Source organism: Motacilla alba, chromosome 1A (assembly GCF_015832195.1).
Source record: "Motacilla alba alba isolate MOTALB_02 chromosome 1A, Motacilla_alba_V1.0_pri, whole genome shotgun sequence".
Lineage (NCBI taxonomy): Eukaryota > Metazoa > Chordata > Aves > Passeriformes > Motacillidae > Motacilla > Motacilla alba.
In genome coordinates this window covers 8,535,988-8,563,412 of record NC_052031.1, presented here as the reverse complement: position 1 = coordinate 8,563,412, position 27,425 = coordinate 8,535,988, and the positions used below count along the sequence as shown (strand labels likewise).

Here is a 27,425-nt window from a genome sequence, read left to right as displayed (position 1 = left end):
ATGTCCAAATAAGTTGAGATTTGCTCCATCAGGGCAGATCATGGGCAGGCCAAATTAGTCTCTGAGCTGTCCTGGTCTTTGGAGAGAGCTGCTCTGAGGCTCATCCTCAGCTGAGAGAAGGGAATCAGCACTTGGGGCCTGACCTGCCGAGCACTGGGACCACCACGTGCAACAAAGAGCATCGGCCTGGACCACGCAGTTCAGCCCAGTGGAAGGATGAAGAAGAAAACACAGAGACACAAGGAAATGTGTGAAAAGATGAACTAAATTAACTAGATAATGTGGCTTGAGGCAAAGGTTACACCAGCAGTGTAAGGTCAGAGAAATGGTGCAGAAATGGCCACATGGCTTCTAGGCCATGTCCAACACTGACAGCTCATGGCTGGCTGCCTAATACTTGTTCACTGAATACCTGACCAAGAGGATGAAGAGCTATTCCAGATAAAATTGTTGCACTTTTACAATTTTATGTACTAACATTTGCTTAAAGTTGTGATGATGTTTTTAAAGTTGATGTGTTTTTTGAAAATACCATTTCTTCCTCATCTGTAATGTCAGCCCGTGCTTTTCCAAATGTAATACTGTGACACAAGTGGGAAAACTTTAATGAGTTTTTCAAAGTTTTTTTCTCATTTCGGCCTGTTACAGCTGAAGTCTACGAGATTAGGCTTAAAAGTATTTCCAGATATCAAATTTCTCTTTTCTTCCTGTCACTTACTTTTTATCACATAAAATGTCCAGCAGTTAGCTCCTTATTTAACTTCAAAACACAACACATGCACAAATACACACAACAGAATCAATGACAGTCTCTCAATGATTTTAAGAGACATGAAGATAATCGAAATACAGATTAAAAACCTGTGATAACTATATAAAGAAAGTCCTTTGGCTTTTTATGAAACATTGATGCCTTAGAGGTGATCCCAACAGACAGAAATATAGCTGTACAGTGGGAGACAATACGAAAGACAATCAGGAAATAGTCTGGACACAATGTTATCTCAGAGGCATGGAAAAATGTATATTTATATACTTACAGTGTAGGTAGAAGTTTGAGCTATCAACAGAAGGGGAAGATTTGAGAGGATAATTTGAAACATCCTGAGCGGAAAATACAAATTACCAGCCTGGGAAGGGGTGTGAAGCATGATTGCTTTTGAGTAAAACCAGAGGTGTGTAATTAAGGAGAGACTTACAGTGCCAGGCCTGGGGTAGGGGATGCGGCCCTCGTACTGCACCCAGCGGTGATCTGCGCTCTCCTTGTGAGCGTAGGGGCCGTTGAACACGGCTCTGATCTCGGCCATGCTGTACACACACACTGCAGAGCCCTTGAACACCGAGCTGCAAGGGAAGAGGCAAACGTGGGGAGGCTGCAAACACCCCTGGTGTCACAGCCAGGGAGTCAGCAAGCCCCTGATGGGGCTGGGATCAATCCCACACCTGGCGGCTGGTATGCTGCTGAACACCAATGAGCACAGGTCTGCTAACTACAGATATTTAATGTCGCGGCTGCTGATGCCTAGAGAGGCTACCTGGAACAGAGGCTAGACAGTGTTAAAGGAATAAAGGAGGTCTTCATTAAAAAACCTTTAAAGGATACACCTTGAGCAGTGCAAGAGCCCAGCTGGGGCTCTACCCAAGATGGACCCAAGATGGATGACCGGTCATGAATTTTCACATTTTTGTAAGTTTTGGTCCATATACATATTGGCATTAATTGTCCAGTTACAGCTTCTGCTTATGAAGTCCCATCCTCACAGATTGCTCTCCTCAATTTCCTACTGTTCATATGTTTTGGGCCGGAAGCTGCAATGCTGTCCTTGGTTCTCAGGCTGGAAAATGATTCTTTTGTATAACTAAACTGTGAAGAGAACTTGCTAACACTTTATATGAAGTTCAGAATTATATATTAAAGCAGAACAGAATCTGTAAAATATGAAAGCTAGAAATTTAAGCATCATTGTCAGAGTTTTAAGCTCTGCTTGGTTGAAACCTGGTTTGGCCTTTGGGACTACTTGAGAGAGTGTAATTTTTTCTAGTGGCTGACAGTCTCCAGCTATCATTTACTAGCTTTATTTTTACTAGTTATTTTGACTAGAATTTTATCCAGTGAAGGACACTCATTTACATTGTGTTCTCATCTGGACGCCCACATATTAGTGATATAGGTGAGGTCCCTGAGAATTAAAAGTTGCACTGGAAAGACTAAAAAACAAGATATAAAAAAAAAACATTTATTGAATTTTCATGCATTTTCCCTTTTTAAAATGTATTTGTCTAAAAAAATCTAAAACATTTCAGTTTTCCAAGGAACACCATGCCAGGTTGCTGAGTAGCATGTACTTTAGCTGCTTCTCAAACCATTTCATTTATTGTGCAATATTTACTTCAATTTTAGAGTCTTTTCTGTGGTTATATATTCTAGAGAACTACTGTGGTAACTGCTTCTGAATTAAGGAGTGTCTTGGCAATCCCTCATTGTATTCATACTCGTCAGCATTGGGCTAGTAATTATTTACACTTAATTCAAAGGTTCTGGAGACAAAAGAAAGAATTTTTAATTTTCTTTCTGACTTTTTATAGAGATCACCTCATTAATGATCTGAAAGGTCATTAATTAATTAGTGCAACCCCCTAAGATAAAGTTGGGTTATCCTTCCATTAACTCTGAACTATAAAATCACTTAACTATCAGTTTATAGAGGAATTTTGATACTAAGAAACAGCTGACATCAAAGTGTTGCTTACAGAAATGAGGCATCACACCAATAATTTGCCTAAAATTGTAACTACTGGTTGCTCAATAAATATAGAAATTCACAAATTCAACTTGAAGAGGTTGAAATAATATAGTTTGCTTTTGATTGGTTCATTTACATTACTTTTTACAATCACTCTCAAAAATTAGGCACACAAATGTTTAGGGACATAATTTATTCTTTCCAGTTCTGAAAAATATTGTCCTCAGTGACTACAGCCTGGACATTGGAAACCTTATTCCAGCAGCTCCTAACTGCTCTCAGGAACCAGGATCTAGTCTAGAAGACCTGAGTATACACAAAAGTATAAAAGTTCTGAGTAAGATCTTCATCATTTTTTTTTCAGAGGCAAACATGATCCCAACACATACCTTGTTGTAGTGAAGACTCCATACACAAGAGGGTTCCTCTCATCTCTTGTAGAAAGTAAGAATATATCTTCTGCAATGAGAAAAATATATTTGTGGATTTAATTTTTTAGCTTAGTTTTAATTTTTTTAGTTTTAATTTTTAGTTTAATTTTTCAGTCCAAGCATTCACTGACTATTTCTACATTAACCATCTGTAACTAGGAAATTCTAAAAATATAACCAGGTTTTATTTTTATTGGAATTTTAATTTCTGTCAAGTGAATTTGTAGCAATATTATGAAACATGTTCATTTGCAGATAGTGTAGGTTTCATACCAAATCAGATTTTTACTTTCCAGCTTTTGGAGGGAAAGGGAAAAAAAACTGTAATTCTGATTAGATCAATATTAGTTATAGCCAGGGACTTCTGATTGAAGTCAGAAAAGGTATTACTAGCATGGTTTGGAAGAAGAGCAAAATCAAAACAAGACATAGTGCTTCTATAAACCAGAGGGGGAAAAAATCCAACAAAAGCAGGTAATTCTAACGTCAAAATAAATTATTAAAGATAAATCAACTTACGCAACTCATCGAAATGTGTGTCTGCCCCTTCAGGACCAGGTATGGAACACACAAGCCTGGCTTTCAGAAAAGTTGTCCACTTGTTTATTAGGCTTCTTTGGCCTCCCATGTCATTCTAACAAAAATAAAATGAAATTCTTGAATATTAAAAAGTAAGGGTTTTAACACATGACAGCACAATATGGGCTGTGCATCTTCTGTCTGATTCCATAGCTGGCTCTAACCACAACAGCATAAAAATCTTTTTTTTTTTCATTTTCTTTTTCCTAAAAGAGTGTAGGGGAGCCTTTTTATAAGGAGTTTCTATAGTTACTTATCAGCTCAGAGAGAGGGCAACTCAAATTTTCTAATTATACTCAAAACTGATTGTGAAGTTCCTTCATCAGCTTTTTAACTGGAATATCCATACCACATGATTTCTTGCTCTCTGTGAGGCTAATTTTTATAATCAGTTGTTCTTCAAAGTTTTTGGATAGATTTTGCAAAAAAAAAAAAAAAAAGGAAAACTATATTCATCAGGAGCTTACAATGTCAATACTGCACTGTTTTTTGGGGGTTTTTTTGTGTACACAGTACAGAGAAAAATGCATTCCAGGCAAAACCAGTCATATTATTCTAATAATCATTGTTACAGAGATATCAGTCTGTCCTCCTGCAACAGGGATTTTTTTTCATTTATTTTACTATGGGTTTCCAAAACATAACCATGCTTGCCCAAATTTCCTTTAGCCACTGGAGAAAGAAAAAAATCTATAAAGCATCACTTGAAATTGGTATTACCTTTCTGAAGGGTAAGTGACCTTCTACTGACTTGGATCAGCAGAGGTGTATGGATAGTAGATTTTAGAAGATTTAAATTTCAAGAAGCCAAACTAGGAGTTTGCTCATGTACTTCTTCCATGGACTACATGAAGGACCCTACTGGTTCCAAACAACAAAACTATTTAGGTTCTGCAAAGCTATTTGAGCCCCAGAACTCTTTATCCTAAAAATGGTAAGGGCAATGATATACCAGCAGGAACCAAGAACTGAAACACTTAAAAGAAATGTTATCACCAGCAGTAATCTCCCAGCTGTAGGTTCTAAATGATCCCAGGAAGGTGCCTACTCCCCTCAGTTATAAACTCTGAAGCTTAGGGGATCTGTGCTGTAAGTTTAAGGACCACAAATTTAGCCATAAATATTTGGCCCCTTCAGATTCATTAGGAGAAATCACTTTTTTGTTAATTCACTTTGCAATCTGAAGGCATAGAACCAGCCAGAGTAGGAAACACTGGGTGGTGGGAATTACATGTCATCACCACAGATTTCATTTGGCCCTTAGGGCTGTATCATACATACTACAGGCATTCAGAAAGATGGTTTTAAGTCCTGAAATCACTTCACAAGGAGTAACACTTCTCTGGTAATGCATTCGAACTACTTTTTCTTTTCATGTACCTGCTACTTTCAAATAGATTAGCTCAGTTGGAAATGATTCCTGTTAATATATGGCCTTTGGAACTCCTGCTCTTACAAGAATTGCTGCCTCCTCTCTTGATTTCCTGAGGCTCTGCCAAGCCTGAAGCTTTGCATCTACCCAACAGATTTATTACAAAGGTGTCAAAATTAGCAGCCTGAAGCAAATAGCAAAAAAAAAAAAAAAAAACACCTCTGCATGTGTGTGTTCTGTTCAAAGGCAGAGCAAACAGACCCTGTGGTGTAGTTGAAACCAAACAACTACAAAGATGCAACAAAGAATGTTAAAAAGCAAGAAGTGTTAAGCTTTTCCTTCCTCTGCCAATTCAGATTAGCTAACCAAATCTCATATTGCAGGGCTCCCACTTTGATTTCTGGTGGATGCAGTGCAGCACCATAGGAGATGAGATGTCTCTAGCTACCTGACTAAAATCTGAGAACAGGAAGAAAGCAAGGAGCAAGTGATGGGGCTGGAATGGAAGAAGGACCCTTGTCTAGTTCCTACTCCTGTCACTGCAGCATTCAGCTTCTGCAAGAGATGGGAAGATATGTACTTGTGTTTTACCAACCTTAAGCTGTGATCCACCACAGCATTTTCACAAATGCACATTTTAAATGTATCAGTAGTTCCACTGAGTTGCTAGAGAGCAGTGTGAACCAAACATTGTGCTCAAAGGAAGCAATCTTAGTAAATGCTATGTGCATTAAAGTAAAAAATATATGGATTTAAGATGTATCCATATTTGCTTGCTCTCAAGCCAGGACATGATGTTAACCATGTTATTAGAATTTAAGAGACATTAGAACAGACATTCACTAGGTGTGCTTTACATATCCAAAGGCTGCCAAAGCAACACTATGCACTTTATAATGGAGCAAAGGGGATTCAGTGACCAGTCAGCATTCTAAGAGCTACCAAGTCCTTCTGAAGCCAGAAAGTGACAAATTTATGGTGCAGAGAGACTGAAAAGACCTTTCACTGAATTAGACAGTTGCACATATAATATGCTGACATATCCTTCAACATGCTTCTTCCTACTGCCACGGCTGAGCGAAATAAAAAGCACATTTTACTTTGAAGATATTTTTGTTTGTGGTTTTGGGGGATTTTTTGGATCAGTAGACATATAGTATTCCTCAATTCTATACGTCATCTCTGTTTAATACAGTGTCTTTCCTTTCCTATAACATGCCCAGGATTCATTGAGTTTGACTGAGAAAGTGCAAGAACTGACAAAGGCTGTGATTTTATCTAGATACAGAATTAGTTCAGCTCAGATTAAGGAGGCTCAGAAACTATAAATAGTCTAGGTACGTCTTTGCTCCTCGAGTCTCAAATAGTATTTATCTTATTAAGCTCTGCAAATGTCTATTTTTTTAAGAAAGGGCACCCCTTCCTTCCTCATACTATTTTTTGGTGCATTTTAGGTCAGTCTTTGACCCATCTTGAGGCTTCAGGTGCTGGAGGACACGCAATTGTCCTCCTTTCCTTCAGACCATGTTGATAGGTACTCGCTCACTTTGCATTGTATCTACCCACTCTGGTGGAGATTCCTTGGACCCTCATAATTCCTGACTATTGTCCTCTGAGAGGCTGCACAAAGGAAATACTGGCCCAAGTTATTTTTGGGACTGGGCTGCTACAGAAAGAAGACAGTCTCTTTTGCCAAAGAGATTATTTAGTAGTAGCAGTCTGGAATGAATCACTGATGTGCTCAAATGCTGTGAGCTGGCTGTAGAGCAGGACATAAACACAGTCGGGTGTACAGGCTGGGTAGCCAGTGGATTAGAAGAAATGTATGGAAGAGTGAAAATCGCTGAAGCAAAGTCCAGTTAGTGCACAGGTGGACAGAAGTCAGGATTTAACACAAAGTCATAGACTTCTAAGAAGCCCATTCAGCTGATTTATACCAAGCAAAGGTTTGCCTCAAGCCTGTGTAAGTAATTAACTGGATATACTGAAATGATTTTTGACAAGAGATATGGTCTGAATACAAAGAACTCTAAATATTTCAGGGAGATTGGACAAGGAGACAAGATAAATTTAAGTGCTGAGAGAAGGGGAAGGCAGCATTAACAAGCCCTTCATTCCAAAAATATGGCTAATCTTGTAACAGCCAACCAGCCTTGAGTATCTGAAATCTTATCTCCCAAAATATCACTTCTAAGCACACCGGATTAGCTGTGTTTACTATAAACTTTGTTACTGGACAGATGAAGGCACTTAGGGACTGCATATTTCATTTTGAATATAAATAAAGCTTTAATTAGCACTTACTGCTTTGTAATCTCACAAGCTGTAACAAATACCAACACTTCTGCCTCAAATACCTTCTTTTTAACAGAAACAAGTGCCTGTAAAATCTTGGTTACTTGTGCTTGCCTGACTTAGAAATGTAGATAATTGCCAGCTAGAAGGGGGGCTGCTCAGTCTGTCACCTGTTGAGGAAATACTACCTCAAAATATCACAAAAAATTGTAACTACAAATTACTTAAATAAACGGGAAAGTAATCCAATAGGACTTTAATAAATCAGGCAGACTCTTATTTACAGAAATCCTAAAATTTCATCCCTTTTCACTGAGCTGGTTGCAGAAAAAAATTTGTTGGAGTGAGAAATCAGGTTTCTACCAAATTACATTGAGAATTCAAATATCAGACATCCCACTTCCATGAGCATAGGTAATTGTATGGCTTTCTGACATTCAGGAAGACTGCTGTTTAAATGGCACAGTGTAAATTTTGTGAAGTAATTTAAGGTCATGTCATGCACCTCTCTTGGGAGTTTCAGAAATTTCAGTTTTCAGATCTGCAATTTATTTGCAATTAAGCAAAACAATGGGTTTTTCAAACCATCTAGCTAAAGATAAGTTCACATGAGAACAAAAGCCATCAGAAAAGATACTGCTCTATGATCAAGTGATTTAAAAATCAATTTAAAGACTTTCTGTTGCATCTATTTTCTATTCTGTTGTATCTTGTATGCTATATAAATACAGCTTCATTAAAATGAACAAATGTTAGTCTTGGAATCCAGTAGGCAGGAAAACAGATGGCAACGAAACTAAAGAACATCTGCATCTTTGGCGATTTAAATCTCTTATTTGCTTGTAAGTAACAGTGACAAATTGAACATTAGAACAAAAAGTGCAGTTATCTGAAAAATCAGTCTACATCAAAGATGTCAAACACTGTGATTCATAAAACTTTAAAGACAGTAATTATCCTGAACAGCCTCTAAAAGGAAGAAAAAAAAAAAAAAAAGAAGAAGAAAAAAGAAAAAAGACAATGAGTGGAATTTCTAGAAGCAGGTTATTAATTACAGCCAGTGGCAAGATGTGCAAAAGGACTACCCAAAGAGAATTCCTGGCCTGAATAAAAGGAAATGTTGGAGAACAGAGAGGAAAAGTGCTGAAACTGCAAAAGGCCCTGGAGCCTTTCTCTTATTGAAGCTTAGCTATGTGACAAAGCTACCAGAAACAAATGGCATTCCCTGAAGTAAAGCCTTATATTACGGAGGAAAAAAACTCCAACCATGTAGCTGACTTTATAAATGGGGAAACAGCCAACAGTCTCCTTTCAACTTCCGTCCTCAGGTTCACAGTTCTTTCTATACTTATTTTGTTTTACTTTACATATTCTGTCCCCACTCAACTCTGTTAGGTACCAACCAAACACAGGAAAGTTAAATTGCTCTTCCAGGAATTCAGGTGCAAAATTTCTTGTCTTAACCATATGAATGTAGATAAAGATTCCTCCCTCTTGTGATATCATCAGGCTATGGGTGAAAACATCAAGCTAGACATGAAGTGTGACTTGAGAGAGAATAAAAACACACTTGAATTATAAGCAAGAGAAAGAAGGCACAACAGACTTCAGAACTCTGACTGCTTTCCTATGGATACATCAAGTAAACTTGGGGAAGTTACTTCTCTGTGTTTGCAGTTCCCATCTGACAATGAGGTGGGGACTCTGTTCAGTTCCTGCTCCTCAACCAGGTTTGTTTTTATTTCATTGAAAAAGTACACTGAGCACGCATTAACTTTTTGGTTCACCATGAAAAATGCTGATTTTTATTTTGGAAAATATTTAAACATCACAGCCAGAAGTTTCTACCAAATTATCTTTGGATGGGATCCAGACTGGAAAATCTAACTACACAACAAAGAAAAATTATGGACTGTTACTAAATATACCATGAAAAAATCCCCAAAATCCAGAAACTTAACAGGCTCAGGGAAAAAAAAGGATGGCTTGGGACAAATAAAAGAATAAAACTAAGTACCATTTTACCTTAAAGCCATGCAGCAATCCTGCTCAGATTATCTCTAGCAGGTGTACTGGTATTAAGAATTTTCCCCTAAACTGTCCAAATGCTGCCACAAATTAAATGTACTTTACTCTACTATATCCACCACTAGGCTATTCAATCTAACTTCAGTGGGAATCTGAAGTTAGCAAAGTGTAATGGATGAAGAAATAAAATATTTTATGGGATTCTCCAGAAAATCTACTTAAAATTTTGAGTGTAAATTGTACATGGTTTATTCCAGTGTGTTTGACTTGCCTTTACCCCTCATCTAAATTTTCATGCATAATACAAATTATATTATATACATACATAAGAAATATATAAAAAGACAGAGAACAAAATCTTCAGGTTATCAAAGGCAGCATTCTCCATTATGAGGGCAAGTCAAGTAATTAAATGGACCATGCAACTAATGTCAAACAGGAAATCAGAATTCATATGATTTTAACAGATTGACAGTACTGTGAAACTGGAGGACTATGATATCCAGCACTGGGATAAACTGGTTTCTTTATAAACAGATAAGCTTGAATTTGCCATTCAGAAGTTCACATTCTTATGTCATAATGTCTCGCATTTCACCTTCCAGGGACTCAGTAGGGCAGAGCTCCCTTTATAGTCAGTGGAAAATATGTCCTTCAGAGGGTGATTTGGGTTGAAGATGGAAGGAGTCTTCCTCCAAAAACTAGTTATCTGCCTTTACTGAAGGAAAGGAATGCTTGATAATTAGTTTCCTCACTTGGATATATCTAAGTGCCTGAAGTCACTTGCATGAGATATTGTGACCACAGCATTGATAACCACAGGCTGAGAGCTGGGAAGGGCATGAGACCAAAGAACAAAGGTAGGTCATCACCTTAGAGAATGGTCCTTCAGAATCTGGAATCCTGAAACATCTGCACTTACAACACTGTACTCAATAAACAACGGCAAAACTGCAAACCATGGTACATATTTATAGTAAATGTACTGACAGGGAAAAAAAAAGACAGGAAGATAATTCAATCATGTGAGGAAACTTTGAAATCAGAAAGTCATTATTTGTACTCTTACAGATATTTGAACATCTGAGCCAAAGCACTCACAAGTCAGGGACTTTGGATTAGGCACAGGAACTTCAATTAACTCTAGAGGATTCCACTTCTGAGCCAAGGTGTACTGGCAGTGTCTTATGCAATGTCTCTCTGGCAACTAGGTTGGCTTCCAAAGTTTGCTTCAGAGGTTGTGCAGCTGCATTTCCATAGTCCAGTTTTTCAAGATCTATCTTGACACTGCAACTTCTTTCTCACTTTCCCTGAGGCTCAGTAAAATTCAGTCACACCTCTTTACATATAAGCATATCTTACATATTTTTGCCTCATCTGTAAATTATGATTTCCCCTTACAAAACACCAATTACTGAAACACACCCATGAGGGACAGAAATTTACGAAACTTCCTATACTTACATAACCCTTGCCAATAAGGAAAGTTGGACCAAAAGACCTGAAAAAGCCTGATGTTATATCTCTTAATCCATCACAGTTAGAAGCAGCTACTCTATGGAACTGGACAATCTCCAACACATCAGCCGGTAAAAATGAAATCATCACTATGAGCATCTGCTTTTCTACATAACTTGAAAACTTTCAAATGGCACATAATGTGCAAATATCCAATTTGGAAGTCCAAGAGGAATTGGTTGCCAAAGGACTCATGGCTGCAAAGACACTCAGCGGGCAAATGAGGGCCAAGGTTGTTCAAGGGACGACTTTTTCAGCGAGTTCTTAATCATTATTACTGAGAAATCAAGGAAAAAATATTTCCCATGCCTGAAGTTGTGGCTAGGCAATATTATGGACAAAGGAGGTATGTAAGCATGTAACACACAGGAAGTTAAACCTCATCTGGAATGAGTTGCCTCCAGAACTGGAAGCAGGATGGCTGCACGAGCATGGCTCTGAGCCCAGATTAATTAGCCCTGCTGAGAACATGTGAACATGGCTACTTGGCTGCCGGGACCCGGCTAGTGCGGCTGAAGCAGGACACTGCCAGGACAGCTCCAAGGGCTTTGGGGACAGATCAATTATCTAGCCAATACAGAAATACCAATAATGATAATGAGCCAGTTTTCCCTAGTCACAGTAAAGGCATGGCTAGACTATATCCAGGACAAGAAAAACACCTCAGCTTCTACACACCAGCAGCCCTGTGGCAAAGCCCACGGAGACTCTGGACTTGGAGCCACAGAGGAATAGCTCCCTCCTGCCATTCTGTGAATACAAATTGCTCTAAGCACCAGACGGGAGGCAAGGTCACAGCCTTGAACTCTGCTGATGTTCATGGCTTTGGAAATAAATTACATTACCCAAAGGTGGAATGCAGGGTGTGTCCAGGGCTCTCGACTCAAGAGCTCTTAAAATGATTACATTCCAGTGTGCTTAGAAAGTACAGTTTAACCAAGAGGGCTGTGCCTAATTGCAGTCTTCTTTTCCCCAGGTACAGCTTGGTATATATAGGGGGGTGGAATGGTATTAAAAAAAAAAGAAAAAAGAAAAAAAAAGAAATAAAAAAGACAAAGAGCTCACTCGTTCCCACTAGAACAAAGGCTGCTTCTGGATACCAAACACTTTGGGAAATATGGGAAAACATCAGGGGCTGAAGACTGATTTCTTGGCAGTTGAGGTCTCGGAAACCAGCCTCTAAGACTGCAAGCTTTAACTTTTGCAATACATCACCAAAACCATTAAAGAGAAGCTTGTAACACAGCAAATGCAAACCATTGTAATAATAAACAGGATTTTCATACTGCAGCAGAGAGACTACTGCTTTTGGCTAATTTCCACTTCATTCCAATAGGATGAGAGTGTAACTATGAAAATATGTGTTTCTATATAGATAACAAACAAACAAAAGCTCCAACAACTTTCTTCCCTCTTCAAAACTTATTCTGTGACTTCTCTATGTTAGATTTTTATTTCTCCCTTTATTTATGAGTGGGGAAAATAGGAGGAAAAACTAACTTTTCTAGGGCTATACTTGTACATATATGAGACTGTTAATATATAGAATCAGAATTCTGCCATCATTTAGCAGGGAATATGTACAAAAATGAAGCTGACTTGCTACTGGACTGCATAGGGCACAGTGTATGGATGTTGAAACTGTTATTTTTTCAAAATCTTCCTCAATGTGTAATGACTGTGTTCTGTCTTCATCTGATGCAAAGTGCTTCAGCACTGTGGGCTTGAAGACAGTGTAGCTGTAAAAGCTTATGCCTGTCTTTCTAGAAATAGGAATAAGTGGATCCATGCTCCTAAGAAGTTAAGGTTTGTGTGATCAATTAATATACATATGTCTAATTGCATGCATTTTTAAAAATAAATAAATTTTGCTGGCTAAAATAGTAATTTTTCTTTTTGGTTATGGCCTTACATGAAAAGAAAACCTTTAATCCCAAACACTGCAATTTATGAAAGTATAAAAGCACCAGAAGTAGGATTAGGTATTGCAGACAGGGCAATGACACTTTTTTCTGCCTTGCTCAAACCAAAAACAGGAAATGCCATTTGCCAAGATAAATGACACAACTGGTTCTGAAAGTGACTGTTGAAAGCAGTTCCTCCCCAGTGCCAGTGCCACCCCCCAGTGACACAGAAGAGATGATGTAAAGCCGAGTGAGGCTGTGCAGAGCTGCAGTGGCTGTGCTCTTGCAGCACAAGCTGCAGGGCACTGGGTGCAGATGCTCTGCTGAACAGCACAAGTGACAGCTGCTGGACTCTGGGCAAAGGGCTGCCAGCAAGAGCACTGTGGTCTTCTGGGTCTGAAAGTAACTGGGAAAGGGGAATGCTTTCCAGAGATTTTCCCTAAGGGAGGGGATCACTGAGAGACCATATTGTTGAACCCTTGGAAATTAGCCAAAGAATAGGCTGCATTGACTAAGCTTCTTACTAAAAACAAAGCCTATTCTAATTTCAGCATGTGTTCTGGCATTAATGGACAGGAGCCTTAAGGCATGGCGAGGTAGAGAGCAATTGAGTTCCAGTAGAAAAAAAACTGTGTTTACAACAAGCAAACTACTTCAGAAGCTGCTGAGCTCCTCTGTTATTCTCTGCTTAACAGGAAAAGAAGGTAAAGGCTTAACTTTGTGCAGTACAGATCACATTAATGAGACAGTGCAATTAGAAATTGTTGTTATCAATTGTTGCAATCAAAGGCATTGTTCCCATGTCAGAGACAATTAAGCACAGCAGATGTTTCATACCACAGCACAAATCCAAAATATCTCAGTCCATAACAGACAAGTCTATTTGCATATTTAATTTAAATCAAATATCCATAATAATTCTATTTTTATTACAATAATTAGAAATTTTTTTTTAATTTGTTGGTAATTAAGACAAATATAAAAAAGCAGGAGTCTGGATTATCAAAAGAACTCTGCAACTAGTGGGAAGTACTCAGTAAATAAAGAAGACAGTGTAGAACTATTAATAATAATGACCTTGCTTATCAGTTTTCATTGTTTTGGTTTGACTACTAAAAATAAAATTCACGACATTTTTCCCGTTAACATGATTACTCTACAAATTCATTCTCATTTGAGGCATGATTATACACAGTCATTAGGATTTCCTTACAATACATTTGCTTTTATTATGATAGCTTATCTCCCTTTTTCTCTAGGTAAAGGATGCTGGTTTTCTCTAGCAAATATATCTTAGTTTACTATACTCTCTCATGTGCCTTGGCTTGAAAATGTTGTCTATCATTTTCTCCTAATGCATTAAGTGCTCTCTCATAATCAGCAAATGCCATGTCTAGCAGCAAATCATAAATGTTTGCATTTCCATTCTGTCATTAATCACTCTGCTGTGAAATACCCAACTAAAGATTATCCATTCTTTTGTCTGGCTAAAAACCTACTAAAGAACTAATTTATGAATGAATGCTTTGTTATCTTAACACTTTAGGTCAAGGACAGAAGTGTGAAATGGCTGTGGCCACTGAAATCTCAGTTGGAGCTGGGAGTTTGCTGGACTGCAGAGCAGCTGTAGATCTACACATCCATACACTTGTCCACTCTTTGCTTTCCAATATGAGTCCACAGCTGAATGAGTACTCTTCTCCCACACACATCTTATTGCAAATCACAAACACTTTTGTTCATGCACTAATTTTCAAGTTTCTCAAGAAACTGTCAGCATAGTCACACTGCTCAGAAATTGCAAGTCAGTTAAAACTTCGGAACAAAATCATAGAAATGTACCTATTTGTGTGACTTCTTTGGTGCTGCTGATATCTAATTTATCATGAGATAAACATTTGCTCAAAGCTTATGTTTACTATTTTACTAATATCAAGGCAAGTTTCAAGTCCCGTTTTCCTGATTTTTACCAGTGATTCCTGAGGACCCAAGGACAGGATGGGAGCACTTCTACTAGCTGCTTCTGTTACTACTGAATAGAAGGACAGAATGTTCTAGGGGACAAGGGAGTGGACAGAGTGTGCGTTTTGACACAGAAGTCTACAAACCCTTCTGCTACTATGGGTGGAGACCTCAGTGAAACCATCAGGCTGCTAAACAGCAAACTACACTGACTGCTGTCTTCGTGTGCAGGAATGGTGTTTTTCTTTTCTTTCATCTTTTGAGAAGGCTTCTGCCCTTGACAGAGATGCTTCTCCAAGAAGACTGAAGCTCATGAAATCCCGAGTCTGTATATACCATTGAGGCACAAATCTTTCATAAAGGGCAAACCCAAGCAGAATGAAGGAGAAAGTGAAGGCGTAATCATTCAAAGGAGGTCAGGGCATCAGCCAAATCAACTTTTTACATTGCAGGACACCCAGGGTCTGGTTCCTCCTGGGCAATGGGTCAAGGATTGCTCTTCTTCCAAAGGGAGGAAACCTCTAGGCAGACGTGGGTGTAGCTCAAAAACTGCATACTTCCTTAGCCTCCCCTCACCCCAGCGGGTTATCAGGAATGTGCAGAAACAAATGACTGACCCCAGCTCTCAGTAATACCCAGGAGTGGTGCACACAGCCAAGCTAAGGAATGGGTTTGTACTTCCATGCATCAATGGGCACTTTCCACAAAACCCCAAATACCTTGCCACAGTGTACACTTTGACTCATCTACCCTCACTGGAAGCTCATGAAACAAAACATGACATTGTTGCACAGAAGGTCAATACTTTACTGTTTGAACACAGGATCATAATTTATAAACCTATTAGCTTTTTAAAAGAGGTGCACTGTCAAGATCAAGTCGATTTTTTGGCCAAGTAAATTTCTGATGGCAGTAGTAATCAATGTTCAGAAAAATTACTACAGTGGCTCATTGGGTAACAAAGGGGAAAACATGTTTGTCACAGAAATAAACCAAACTTGCCTAATTTTCATCAAAAAAAGATAAATAGAGTCCTCACCTTACAAACTCTTCCAACTCTGGAAAGGATTGTTTTGTCAGATGTGCCACTGTCTTGTGATATTTCTCGAAAAAAGAAGTAGATTTTGTCATCATCTGGGTTATAGGTATCTGGGATAGGAAAAGTTCCAATGAATTTTGCTCCTGGAAATTAAAAGAAAAAAGGGGTTAAAAATCTGAAGAAAAAACTTAGTACTTGCTGTTAAACTCTGCATTTACATTACCTCTTTCAGTGAAATAAAAATATTATATAGATATGTAGCAGCAACTTTCTTACTAACTTGAAGTGAAAATCACCATGGAGTCTGAAGTATTTACTCTCAGGCTGATGTTTTTGTGTATATCTTACTACCACTTGCAAAAGAATGCAGCACTGGTTATCATTCTCTGTTTGGAAACAGAGTAACTCTCAGTACAAATTATTGTCTGCACAAATTTACCTTACTGCTTTTGCCACCAAAATGAAGCTAAGTAGATTTTCTGAAACCACCTGGTAGAATTTAAACTAATTTAATTACTTATGGCAGCAGTTATGAATACAGAAATATACTACTGTTTACTAGAGATAGCTTGCAAAGGAATATTTCCCACATATCTGTAATACAGCAATCTTTCTGACTATATCTACCAAATCTGTGGAGTTTTTAACCTTTTTTTTTTTTTGTCAGGGTTGGGATTAAATGTATGAGATGGTATTTTTTGTTTGGATTTAGATGTTTATTAGTTCTTACTTATATTATAGTCTCACAAACTGTGAGTTCTGTAGTACTTCAGTTTAACAAACTAAAAAATGGAGCCGTATCTCTCCCTCTCTGTGAAGCTTTTTAAGGATAAATTATTTAAGAAATTATATTTAAATTATTTTTATTTTTAACTCAACAACTAACTACTTGTAGTTTGTAATGTAGACTTTTTTATTTAATTACACAAGATCACCCAAACCCAGGAAGAAGAAGATGAAGAAGAAGGACTAGATTCTGCTGTAAAACTTCTGTCTTGTTTTATATATGTAACTATTTCTAAAGCTTTAAATTCTAAGTTTTTTACTATGTGATATTACACACTTCTATTCAAACTATATACTAATAATCTCAGTTTTATCATTTAATTTTGGAAATTTTCTCTATGGCCTGAGGTCAAATGTAGTGTTCTCTTGGGGGTCAGTGTTTGTCAGCACAGAAAGTCTAAAATTCCCAGTAACCAGGGTTCCAACACAAATCCAACACAGTGCCACACTGGAATTCCCCAGTTAGCACAGTAAACTCCAAAACTGGTTGGTCACTCTTAAGGACCCAGCTCCCTGTGCCTGAAAACAGACTGGCTGTATCAATGTAGTGGTTTGTTTGGGTTATTTAAATATGCTTTTTGAAAAAAATGCCTTGTTGTGGCATGCTGGGCCATTGCATTATTCCTGGTCTCCTCCAAGGCAAGCCTGGGTGTCTGCCTGCATCTTGCAGGCATGCTTACTGGGCCTGAGGAACTAAGCAGTTCCTCACTGCTCCCAAGACCCCTCATCCATGGTCTCCAATCCTGCTCTACCTGCTCACTACTTGAGGGCTTTTTTTTTCAGTGTTGGGGTTTCTTGTTTGTTTGTTTTCTTTGTAATTTTGCACTAAAATCAGAAATTGAAGCAATTCCGGGGTCCACGACAGCAGCAGAGCAGCCAACCACCCTGCCTAGCACAAGTGAACCAGATGCTTGGGGCAGTGATTTTTAAGACATTCCCCAGTGTGCTGCAATAGATGAGCCCTTCTGAGGGCACTTGGATCAATGATGTTTTTCTTTAAACAGAAGTGGCTATACAAATACAGTGCAAAGAGACCCTTGACTCTAAAATACATTCTTTCAGCAATAAAATACACAGTCTTTGTCCCCCAGTATCAGGTAGGCTGCAGTAGAAAGCAATAAGGAGGGTGGTGTAAGAATGCAGAGCAAACAGAGCACACTGTTTCTATGGGGGAATGCTATTATCAGCTTTCAATATATCTCCATGCCTTTGTCCTTTTCATAATGATTGTTACTTTATATTAGCCTTGAGGAATTTTCACCATGAACTCCACAGTACACACGGGAGAAAAAGAAAGTCCTTGATTCAAAAGTTTGCAGTCTGAGACAAAAGGCCTGAGACAAAATGGGATGTGTTTAAGTGCTCAGTGTGCACCTTTGTGACAGAAGAGTAAATTTATGGGTGAAAAGTCACAGTGCTGCTTCCATTTTAAACCCTTCTGACACTAGAGAATGGTGTCAGCAGAAAAAAAATGAAATGATGCAGGCATCAAGATCTATAAATTTAAGTTAGGATTTCAAAATGAGCTTGAGGAAAATATTCCATTGCCCCTCAGGGCTTGTAAGGCTACTTTGAAGATTAGACCTCTAAGCATGAATAAATACATAAATATGCTTCTAGTATGGTTTCTTACATATGTGGTTAGTAAAATAACCATTTAAGAGGAAACCTGTGAAATTCTTCTATTCCATGTTTTTGAAAGTCACATCCTTTTTTTTCTTAATCCACATTTCACAGAACAAAACACTGAATGTATGGGGGGTTGAAGATTAAACTTCATTGCTTTCCTTGGCAAGCCAAATGCAAAAATAAATGTCTCAATACCAATTCCTGGAACAGATTTAGACGAATCTCTAACAAATTAAAGGAACACCAATATTTAACAATTCTAAATCACAACTGAAAACACTGACGTTGAAAGTTAAATTCGAAGAGAAATGCATTGTAAAAGACATGAAGATGAAGTGAAAATAATTAAATGGAAGCGATTATGATCTCAAAAGCACATAATGTTCTGTAATTGAGATATTTGTCTCATCTTTTCTAACACATCTATCCAACATATAAAAGTGCATTTAAACTAACTGTGAATTAGGCTTTTGGATTCTTTTCATGGGAGAAAAAAACTAATTATGATAATTTTAAACTACTGTTGGTTTTCCCATAGACAGAGGTATCCCCCCCATTTTTTGCTTAAGCAGAAGATGTTCCCACGTATTAAGTTCATGGCTGGATTGTATGTAACCAGCCCAGGGATTAATGGCTTCATGAGCCCTGGCAATAGATGGCACATGTGTTCCCTGTGCTTTTGTTCATGTGCTCTGATGGGAAAAGCTGATACAGCTGGTCCTTCACTGCTGGGGTGGCTGTTAGTTACCTGCTGGCCATCACTCCCTTCTGAAACCAGCAGTGATTTTTGGCAGTGCAACCTATGGAGAACTTAGGCTCAGAAAAAGAGAGCCACAAAGCAGTGGCTGTCCCAGAACACAAAGACGTGAAAAAGCAACCTGAAACAGTGGGAAGCAACACCTCTGTGTAGTTGGGCTGCCAGAAATACATGGCATGACAGAATACAAAGGACAGTGCTTACCTCATTTACCATAACCACCTAGAAGTCAAGCTCCTAACCCATTCTCAGCCAGGTCCTCTCTCAGGGAGGGACAAAGTGACAATGAATAATTCTATTTTAAGACAGATTCCTACAATAGGAGGGGTGAGTCACCCTCTGGAAGTGTCACCTCGCTCAGTAAATTACAGAGGCAAGCAAAAGGACTGAGCTCAGACAGGATGCTAGCTTTTGCCTTTTAGAGTTAAGGGAGCTGAATCCCATCCAAAGTTCGCAGGATATAAAGAACTCATTGCCTCCAAGACTTTGCCCTGGAAAAGACGACTAAATCGCTAAGAAAAAAGTGAAAAGGGAAAAAAAAGAGAGATGAATGCAATTCAAGGAAGCCCTCATTCCAGCTATGGCCTTCTTTCCTCTGAAGGAGGGAGGAATGTGCAGCTGCTCAGTGGATGCCTGTGTGTAGGGCTGGTGGGGTGCTCTCTGCCCACGGGGCTGGCACGGGGCAGTCTCAGTTCCAGGGGGTGGCTCTGCCATCCAGAGAGGGGCCACCAGCCCCACATGCTTCCTCCCCGGGCGAGACAGCTCCAGTGAGCAGCTGTGGGAATGCCTGATAGCCCAGCCCGGCTCCCCTCTGCTCCAGTGCCACCCTTGAGGGAGTATGAGCACGTGTGAGCCTGAGTCATGGGAAAGATTAGCTGCCTTCCTCCTTCCCCCTCTGTGGAGCTTCTATTCAGTCACTGAGATTAGGACATGTCTTAATTAGCCAAGATAGAGATGCCCTGCAAGGAACTGGAAGGTATCCCACGCATTTTTCCCTCATGCTTTGTCTTTACCTCCCTTCCCTCAGGGAAGGATAATTTTGTTTCCAGAAACAGAATAAGACTAAACTTTAAAAATATTAAGGTGCATTACAGCAAAACTTCCTTGGCCCTCTGGAAGAAAACAAGCTGTACATTTTATGCTTATCCTAAGTAAAACATGAGTCATGCATGGTAATAATTTATTTCCAATTGTACAATTATCCAAGTATGAACAACTTTTACTGGAGGTCTAACACATGCTTGGTAAATGGGCAGTAGATTTCGGGAAGAGGGGATTTACATGAGATGGGAGTTTTAAATCTGAAATCAAGTAAATATTTTCTTTATACCAATATCGACTGAAAGCAAAGAAGTATGTAATTGGTAACATTACACAATAAACTAGAAATATATTGGCCACCCTATGGCTTATTGCAAAAATGATGCCGTCATTTCAAGTTGCACTTAAAATTTTCTCCAACCTTAAAAGGACTGTTTCAAAATATTAAAAGCACCTAGTTTATGTCTATGCCTCTTAGTATAACACTGAATGGATTGTATTTGTGAAGTCTTAGACAGAATTGTGGCTGTAGGGTTTTATATGGCTGGAAACAAGGTAAACCTGAAGAATATATAGGGTCTTCAGTGTTTATATAGTGTGGGGCAATTTTCACCTCACAGTCTAGCACACTAAAGCTGTTTTTCAGACCCAGACATATTAATATACTGTTCTCCTTAGAAAAGTTTCACAAATACAGATGCTTTAAGTGAAAACAGAATAAATTGTGAATCAATCTAAATGAGTGGAAAGGCAGACACCCCCGCCCCCACTAAAACATTTAAACATTTCTCAAACCTGCAGTTTATTCTGCTTTCTTCTATTGTTCCCTTGCCTCAAACTGCTCATGAAGAAACAATAATAAGAGAATTAAATGTTCGGAACTGTATTTTTAAGCTACAAGTTCTTTTGGACTGGCAACTGAACCCTGTAATGCTCATCAATGTGGATCTATACTAATGATAACACCAGATGCTCCTCAGGGCCAAACCACAGTAAACCTTTGTTTTTACCTTATTACTGCATCCCTTAGGAAAGCAGCTACCCAGCCACCTTTCCATGCTGAGCATGTGCAGGCCATCAGTGATAAAACTGGATATGCAGTTGCATGGCTAATTAGAATTAGAGATCTGACTGCTGGAAGGACCCATCGTGGTCCATATCACAGTCCATTTCTGTTCTGCACTGCACAAGGGGTGTGTGAAAATGAGAGATGAGATAGGAGAGGTGGGACAAGAAAGATTTTCAGTACAGGAAATGAAAGTGGGATAGGTCAGCAGAGTCAGATGTGAGATTCTTCTATCCCCTATTTGGAAAGGTAAACATGACTTTTAAGTGGCCTTTTCTTTTTCTCCTTTTCTCACAGCAGAAATCCTGGGGTTATGGAGTTGCATCTAGACAGAAATTTAAGGCAGTGATACAGAAGGAAGAGAATGCGTAGGGAAAAATTATTAAGAAAAAAAAAGAACATTTCCTCTTGTTGAGGTCTCAAAGAGTTAAGAGGCAAAATTATCCTTTTTAGAAGTTGTCTGCTGGGAAGACAACTTAACCTTGTGGTCAGCAGGCCCTGGCCTTACACTGCACCCATAATAGTCACACAGGCATCCTTGAGCCACGACCAGTGTTGCCACATCTTTAAAGACAGTTGACAGCTAAAAGGGGGATGCTTTAATTGAGCAGGCTTAGCTTGTGAGTGAAGTTTTCCATGTTACTCTGTGTGTGGTTTGAGACTGGCTGGGTGCAAATGCAGCCAGTTTTTTAGAGGGTTTACTAGCTCACAATGTTTTTTAACAGGCAAGAAAAAGCAGTGTTTTGCTTGGGAAGCTATTTTAGTGTGCCCTTAGTGGTTTTAAAATGATCCTCGGAGCAACAAAGGGTATTTTTCCCCCTAAAAAAAAGAAAAGAACAAAAAAAAAAGACCTCCTACCAAAAAATGTGGAATTTCTAGTCTGTCTTTTCAACATGCTATACAGAACGCTTCTAACAAGTGACTGGAAAATACAGTTTAAAAAAATTATTCTGACAAGACTGAATATAGAAGCATTTAAGTCATGATATCATTTCAGTTGTAGGATTATATTCAGATATACAGATCAAAGACGGAAACTATGATTAAGTCTTATGCTCCCACTCTTCCCTTAATGAGCATTTTCACCTCTGTGACTTTTCTCAAGTGCATTTCTGTTCCACTGAGCTTTTTCAAAAAAGCCTACGTAATCCAAAGCCTCCATGATACAATATCTATATTTATAGTTACTGGACATATATTTATATAAGGAAGGAGCTATTAACTTCAGAGGCAGGGACAATGCAAATGACAACAGCATATGTTTGGGATCTTACCAGTAAGCCAGTAATGTTCAGAAATGTCAGTTCTGATGTAATGGTGGTCGTGAGAAGGGCCCAGAGAACGTGTCAGAGCAGTGTCTTTGCCAAGGAAATCAGAAGCTGTTCCAGCATAAAGATACTCATCTGCAAATGAAAAAGAAATAGGGTTCCTACAGCTGTGGCATAAAAAAAAATTAAGACTATTTACATTTTGTTGGGTGAGCAACACCTGTGTTTAACTGGTCTATAAACTAATTTAATGCTTTAAAATATTATTGGGTCATATTTTAATGGGGTTTTGGTTCTGTGAATTTATTTACATTTAAATGAGAGTTATATTTGTAATTATATGTCTGAGAAGTAACGTAGTCAACACCTAATTTTCAGATCTTTTAGGCACTGGGGAAAGTAAATTTCCCAGGCTTGAATGGGTACTGGGCTCTTAAGGGTATAAAGGTCTATTTAATCTGAACACCCTGTCCAATGCACCTGGGAGCCAGGGTGAGGGCATGGCCACCTGTCCATTCCAGCTACCCCTGTGTCCCAGCACTGCCATGGCCCTGATGGCTTTGCTGCTCCTGAGCCAGAAAAACAGGATGGATGCTTCCCCACTGGAATGTTGCAGCTTGGCCCATTCCTGGAGCAATGGCCTCCATCCAACACTTAATTCACAAAGGAATTCAGGCACAAATTTAGGGAATTTGTGTTAATGGCAGGAATATGGCTACAGACACAAATCATCATCATTTTAACACAGAGTGGTCTCCCAAAATAAATGACACATTTTGCTTGAATAAGGCAGCCAGAATTTACCTCACAAGGACACTACATCTATAACACAGTGCCTTGATCTTGCTGTAACTGCAGTCACTATTGGCTCTTCTGAACCTTTTGGGGCAATGAAAATGCTAAAAAATGCACAATATTTTCTTTCTCCCTTCAAATCTCAGTACTTTTCAAAAAAAAAGCAAAGAAACAATATCACTGTAAACCTTTTTTTGTTTTTTTACCACACAGTGTGTTTTAAAATACTCCTTTTTCTGTAAATAACAAGGTTTATTCGTTGGAGAGGGTTTTTTGTTTTATTTTGTTTAATGACTTGCAGAAATAAATCTTTAGAATTACTAAAAACAAAAAAGTTCATGTTCATGATTTATAATTTTATAAAAAGCTATATGATACATAAAAATCCCCTTCCAAAAGTTCCTTATCCAGGTTTTCTGATACTCCTGGGTTAAAACATTTCACAAGATCTTTTAGAGAGAAGCCTTTGTTGAGTGTGAATACAGAATAAACACCATTCAACACTGATGTTTGTGCTTTCATTTGCGAAAGATGTAAATGCACTTAAAAAAATAAGATCAAGGGAGGGAAAAAAAATCAACAAACCAACCCACAACCCATGATACACAAGCACTTTATTTGTCCAAAAAAAGATCAATCATCTTTCTTTTTACCTCATTATTATTGTTACTTCTGTATTATTTCCACGACAGTTGTGGAAAGCACATCTTTCAGACAGCATGTTGCCTTTGTAAAGAAACAACAGTGCATTCTGAAAGGTATTTGTCATAATGAGGGATGGGCAGGGTAATTGGTGTTTGCTAAGTGACAGGCACTCGGTGATCGATACATCTAAAGGGCCAACAGAAATTCTCCATCTTTGCTCAGGCTCTGCTGACAAGGCATTTTCAGCACTTCTCTCAGCATTTGGTATCTCTCATTCCAAGTTCTGTAATGTCCTGAACAGTTTTGGTGAGTGGTAATTTGTGAGGATGGATGATGAACAGGTGATTTTTCAGTCAAAAAAACTACTTTTTCAAATTTATCTATGGGGATATATTACTTGAAGTGATATGTCATGTAGTACTCAGATTACTTATTTCTACAAAGAAAGAAAATTACTCAGTTGCATTAACTTACATATATGAGTGAAAATATAGTTAGATATTACTTAGCTCATAAATGCGTAACTGAATAAAAAGTGTTCTCTGAAGGATATAAGTATTTTTTACTGCCATTTGGCAGATAAATAAAAGTAGATAGAGAGAAGTGATGTGCCAAGGTTACTCTGCTCATTAATGGCAGAGATGGGAAATGATCTCACCTGAGCTACAGAGCAGCATCTTGCCCATGAACTATACTGCTCTCCTAGTTCATTTGAGAATAAGGTAAGCATCCAAAGATAGACCAAAAACACATTCTCTGATCAGGCCTGTAACTCTTTACAGTACTCCTTGTACATTATTGTGAAGCACTTGACACCAGAAACAGTCAAAAAAAGGAGTACTAAAATACCCTGACCATTAATTTTATCTAGCTCAAAAATTGTTATGCAGGAAAGTTCATGTCTTAGCTTGCTAAAAGACAGCAGCTTCTTCATTTCACAAGATTTAATAGAACAGTCAAAGCATGAGAGTGCTACTGAAATTAGGCAATGCAGCAATAAATCACACAGTTCTACTGCTTGCATTAAAAAAAAAAAAAAAGTTAAAGTTTCTGGAACCCCATTTCAAAAATAGACTTCACGGTCATTAAAGAGTACTAGGGGTCTCTGAGAAGAATAAGCACAGGCTTTAATCTATTGTTTTTAATAAAGGAAGTCCTGCCCCATCTGTAGGGTCAGAATCACAAATCATCTATCTTATTATCTGAGAATAAAGACTGAACATTAGTCATATTCTTTTTATAACACAGAGTGACCGATACTTCAAAGCACTGTCACCACTGCTCTTTGGCTGTAAATGAAAACGTCATGGTGCTTCACTCTTATCTTGTATTCATATGCTCGAAGGACAAGTTAAATGAAAATAGTCCAAAGCTATGAACCAAACCATGACAAAAGTAGCTCTTATAGTGATTTGAAATCCAGAGGTCAAGCTGACATTCCTTGGCCCCAAATGTCAGACCACACAGTGCTGCGATGCACGCAGCAGGCAGAGTGCACTATCTGCTTCTCCGCTCCCGGCTTCAGAAGTGGCTACTCGAGTAAATAGAAACCTCAGAAACGCATTTATGGAAATAGTGCATGTCAGCAGACTTCAAAGGGCAGAACATATTGATAATTGCAGAAAGAGGCCCACAAGGGCTTCAAACACTCTCTGTCCATGTGGGTTTTTTTGTTGTCCTCTTAAAGGAGCAATGACTGGGTGAGGGTGAAACCGCCTTCCCATCCAGCTGACAGAGGCTTCACTGCCATTCCAATGCCTCTGTTTGCACTGCTGCCCTTCCAGCTCCCTGGTGTCTGCAGCCTGAGAGCACAAACCAGCACTGGAAACATGACCAGTACCAGAGGAGCTCCAGCAGTGGCATCTGCTGAGCCCCTGGGCTCGCGCAAAGCCATCGCAGGTCCAAGGGCAGCACCTGGCTCTGGTGGCTCCTTACCTGCCATCACTGAAGCAAACGGCTGCTGGGGATCGAAGGGGCACTTCAACCTGCCAGACTCCAGGTTCTGGGTATCCAAACGGAACACCATCTCCTGAGAATAAACACAAATTCATTATCTTGGTGTGTCTACAGAGAAAAACTCACTTAGACAGCCTGTTCTGCTAGCATACAAAGTGAAGGTGTTTTAGATCATGCAGCTGTCATCTCAGCATTGATGTTTACAGTCTGTGTCTGTTTCATATCTGGATTTTTTCACTCAGTGTTTTACTGTATCCTGGTCACTCGATAGTGAAACACAAATCTTAAAAAAAAAAAATACAATTATTTTCAGAAAAAAAAGAGATGCATTGTTCATTGTTCATTTCTACTCCAATTAAAAGCTGGATTGCACTTAAAAGGCACTGGCTTCTATTTGGGAAAGTGCTGATAGACTGTGTTGCAACAGGAGACCCTGAAGGGATTCTGGCTGACTCTGAAATTTCTCCAGGGACTGCTGAATAATGTTCACAACAGACACAGTTCAGACCCTTTTAAAATGAAAGGAGCATATGCTCTCTCTTATTATTTTTAACAAGGCTAAAGATACAAGAGATATCAGAATATTCTTCCTCGTAGTTTCCAAATACAGTATGATTAATTCCTGGGCCACAGAACAAGAGCATAGAAGAAGATAAAGAAAATAACTTATTTAAAAATTATTGCCAGTGTTTTCAGTGGGCAATCAACAACTCAATTCCTGTAGGCATCCATTTGAAGCTTTATTATAGTTTTGAATTGCCAACAGGGATTCTTTTACTTGCCCATTTGAATGATTTCCTGAAAGTACAGTTAATCTGAAATCCATAGTGAGTCCTGCTGAAGGCAAATTGATAGCTCAGAGGAGTAAAATGAACTCTTTGCAGGTATAGGAACTTCATCGTCCGAACTGTGCTGCCTTTAAGAAAAGTGAGATTTCCTACAAAAGTGCTTTTAACGTTTTCCTTTAACATGCTTTCCTACCTACAGCAATATTTAAAATGCCACTAGTGCTCAGAAATCTAATCAATGAATTATAGAGACAAAAATTTAGAAGCTAGTTAAAAAAAAATCAAAACATCTCCATGATTTCAACAACTAAAAATGGGTTAAGTTATTTTAATTATTTTAGTTATTCCATATCTCTACCTTGCAAGAGGCCAGGAAAGTACAAATGACAAGCAAGTATGTCCAAAGATGGCCACATAGGATTAGGCTTCACAACACATTAATTCAATTCATCCTTAATGCACATCAGATTATAAATGACCAAACCTTTCTACGTTATTGAGGTGCCTCCTAAACTCTCTAGGCTCAGAAGACAAAAGCCCAGGATATTGAATAATTAAGCTCCTTAAGAGAAAAGAAAAATCAATTCCAATCTGGGAACATAAATTCAATTTCCTCCAGCAATCCTAGCTCGTAGGAAGCGGAATTTAATCATCAAAAAACTCATATACCTTCCCAAACCTGTGGAATATCAGACAAACCAAATTCTTAGGCTGCTAAAGTGAGCAGAGCAAGGATAAAACTACACTAAAAATTAGGCATTTTTTTTCTGACAATGCTGAAGTCCCATTGTTCTTTGTTCTAGGATGTGGAAGTCTAAGCTG

At 38.6% G+C, this 27,425-nt stretch overlaps 1 protein-coding gene across 3 annotated transcripts in view; it reads right to left on the bottom strand.

Moving 5' to 3' along the window:
- The window catches only part of SEMA3D (semaphorin 3D), a 144,497-nt gene that overhangs the window by 32,802 nt on the left and 84,270 nt on the right, over nt 1-27,425 (bottom strand). For all 3 annotated transcript variants that reach the window (XM_038153514.1, XM_038153515.1, XM_038153513.1), the window contains 6 exons: nt 25,795-25,888; nt 22,426-22,554; nt 15,873-16,015; nt 3,695-3,809; nt 3,134-3,203; nt 1,200-1,344 (listed from right to left, as the gene is read on the bottom strand). In XM_038153514.1, coding sequence (XP_038009442.1) covers nt 1,200-1,344; nt 3,134-3,203; nt 3,695-3,809; nt 15,873-16,015; nt 22,426-22,554; nt 25,795-25,888 — 696 coding nt within the window. The remainder of the gene's footprint in view (nt 1-1,199; nt 1,345-3,133; nt 3,204-3,694; nt 3,810-15,872; nt 16,016-22,425; nt 22,555-25,794; nt 25,889-27,425) is intronic.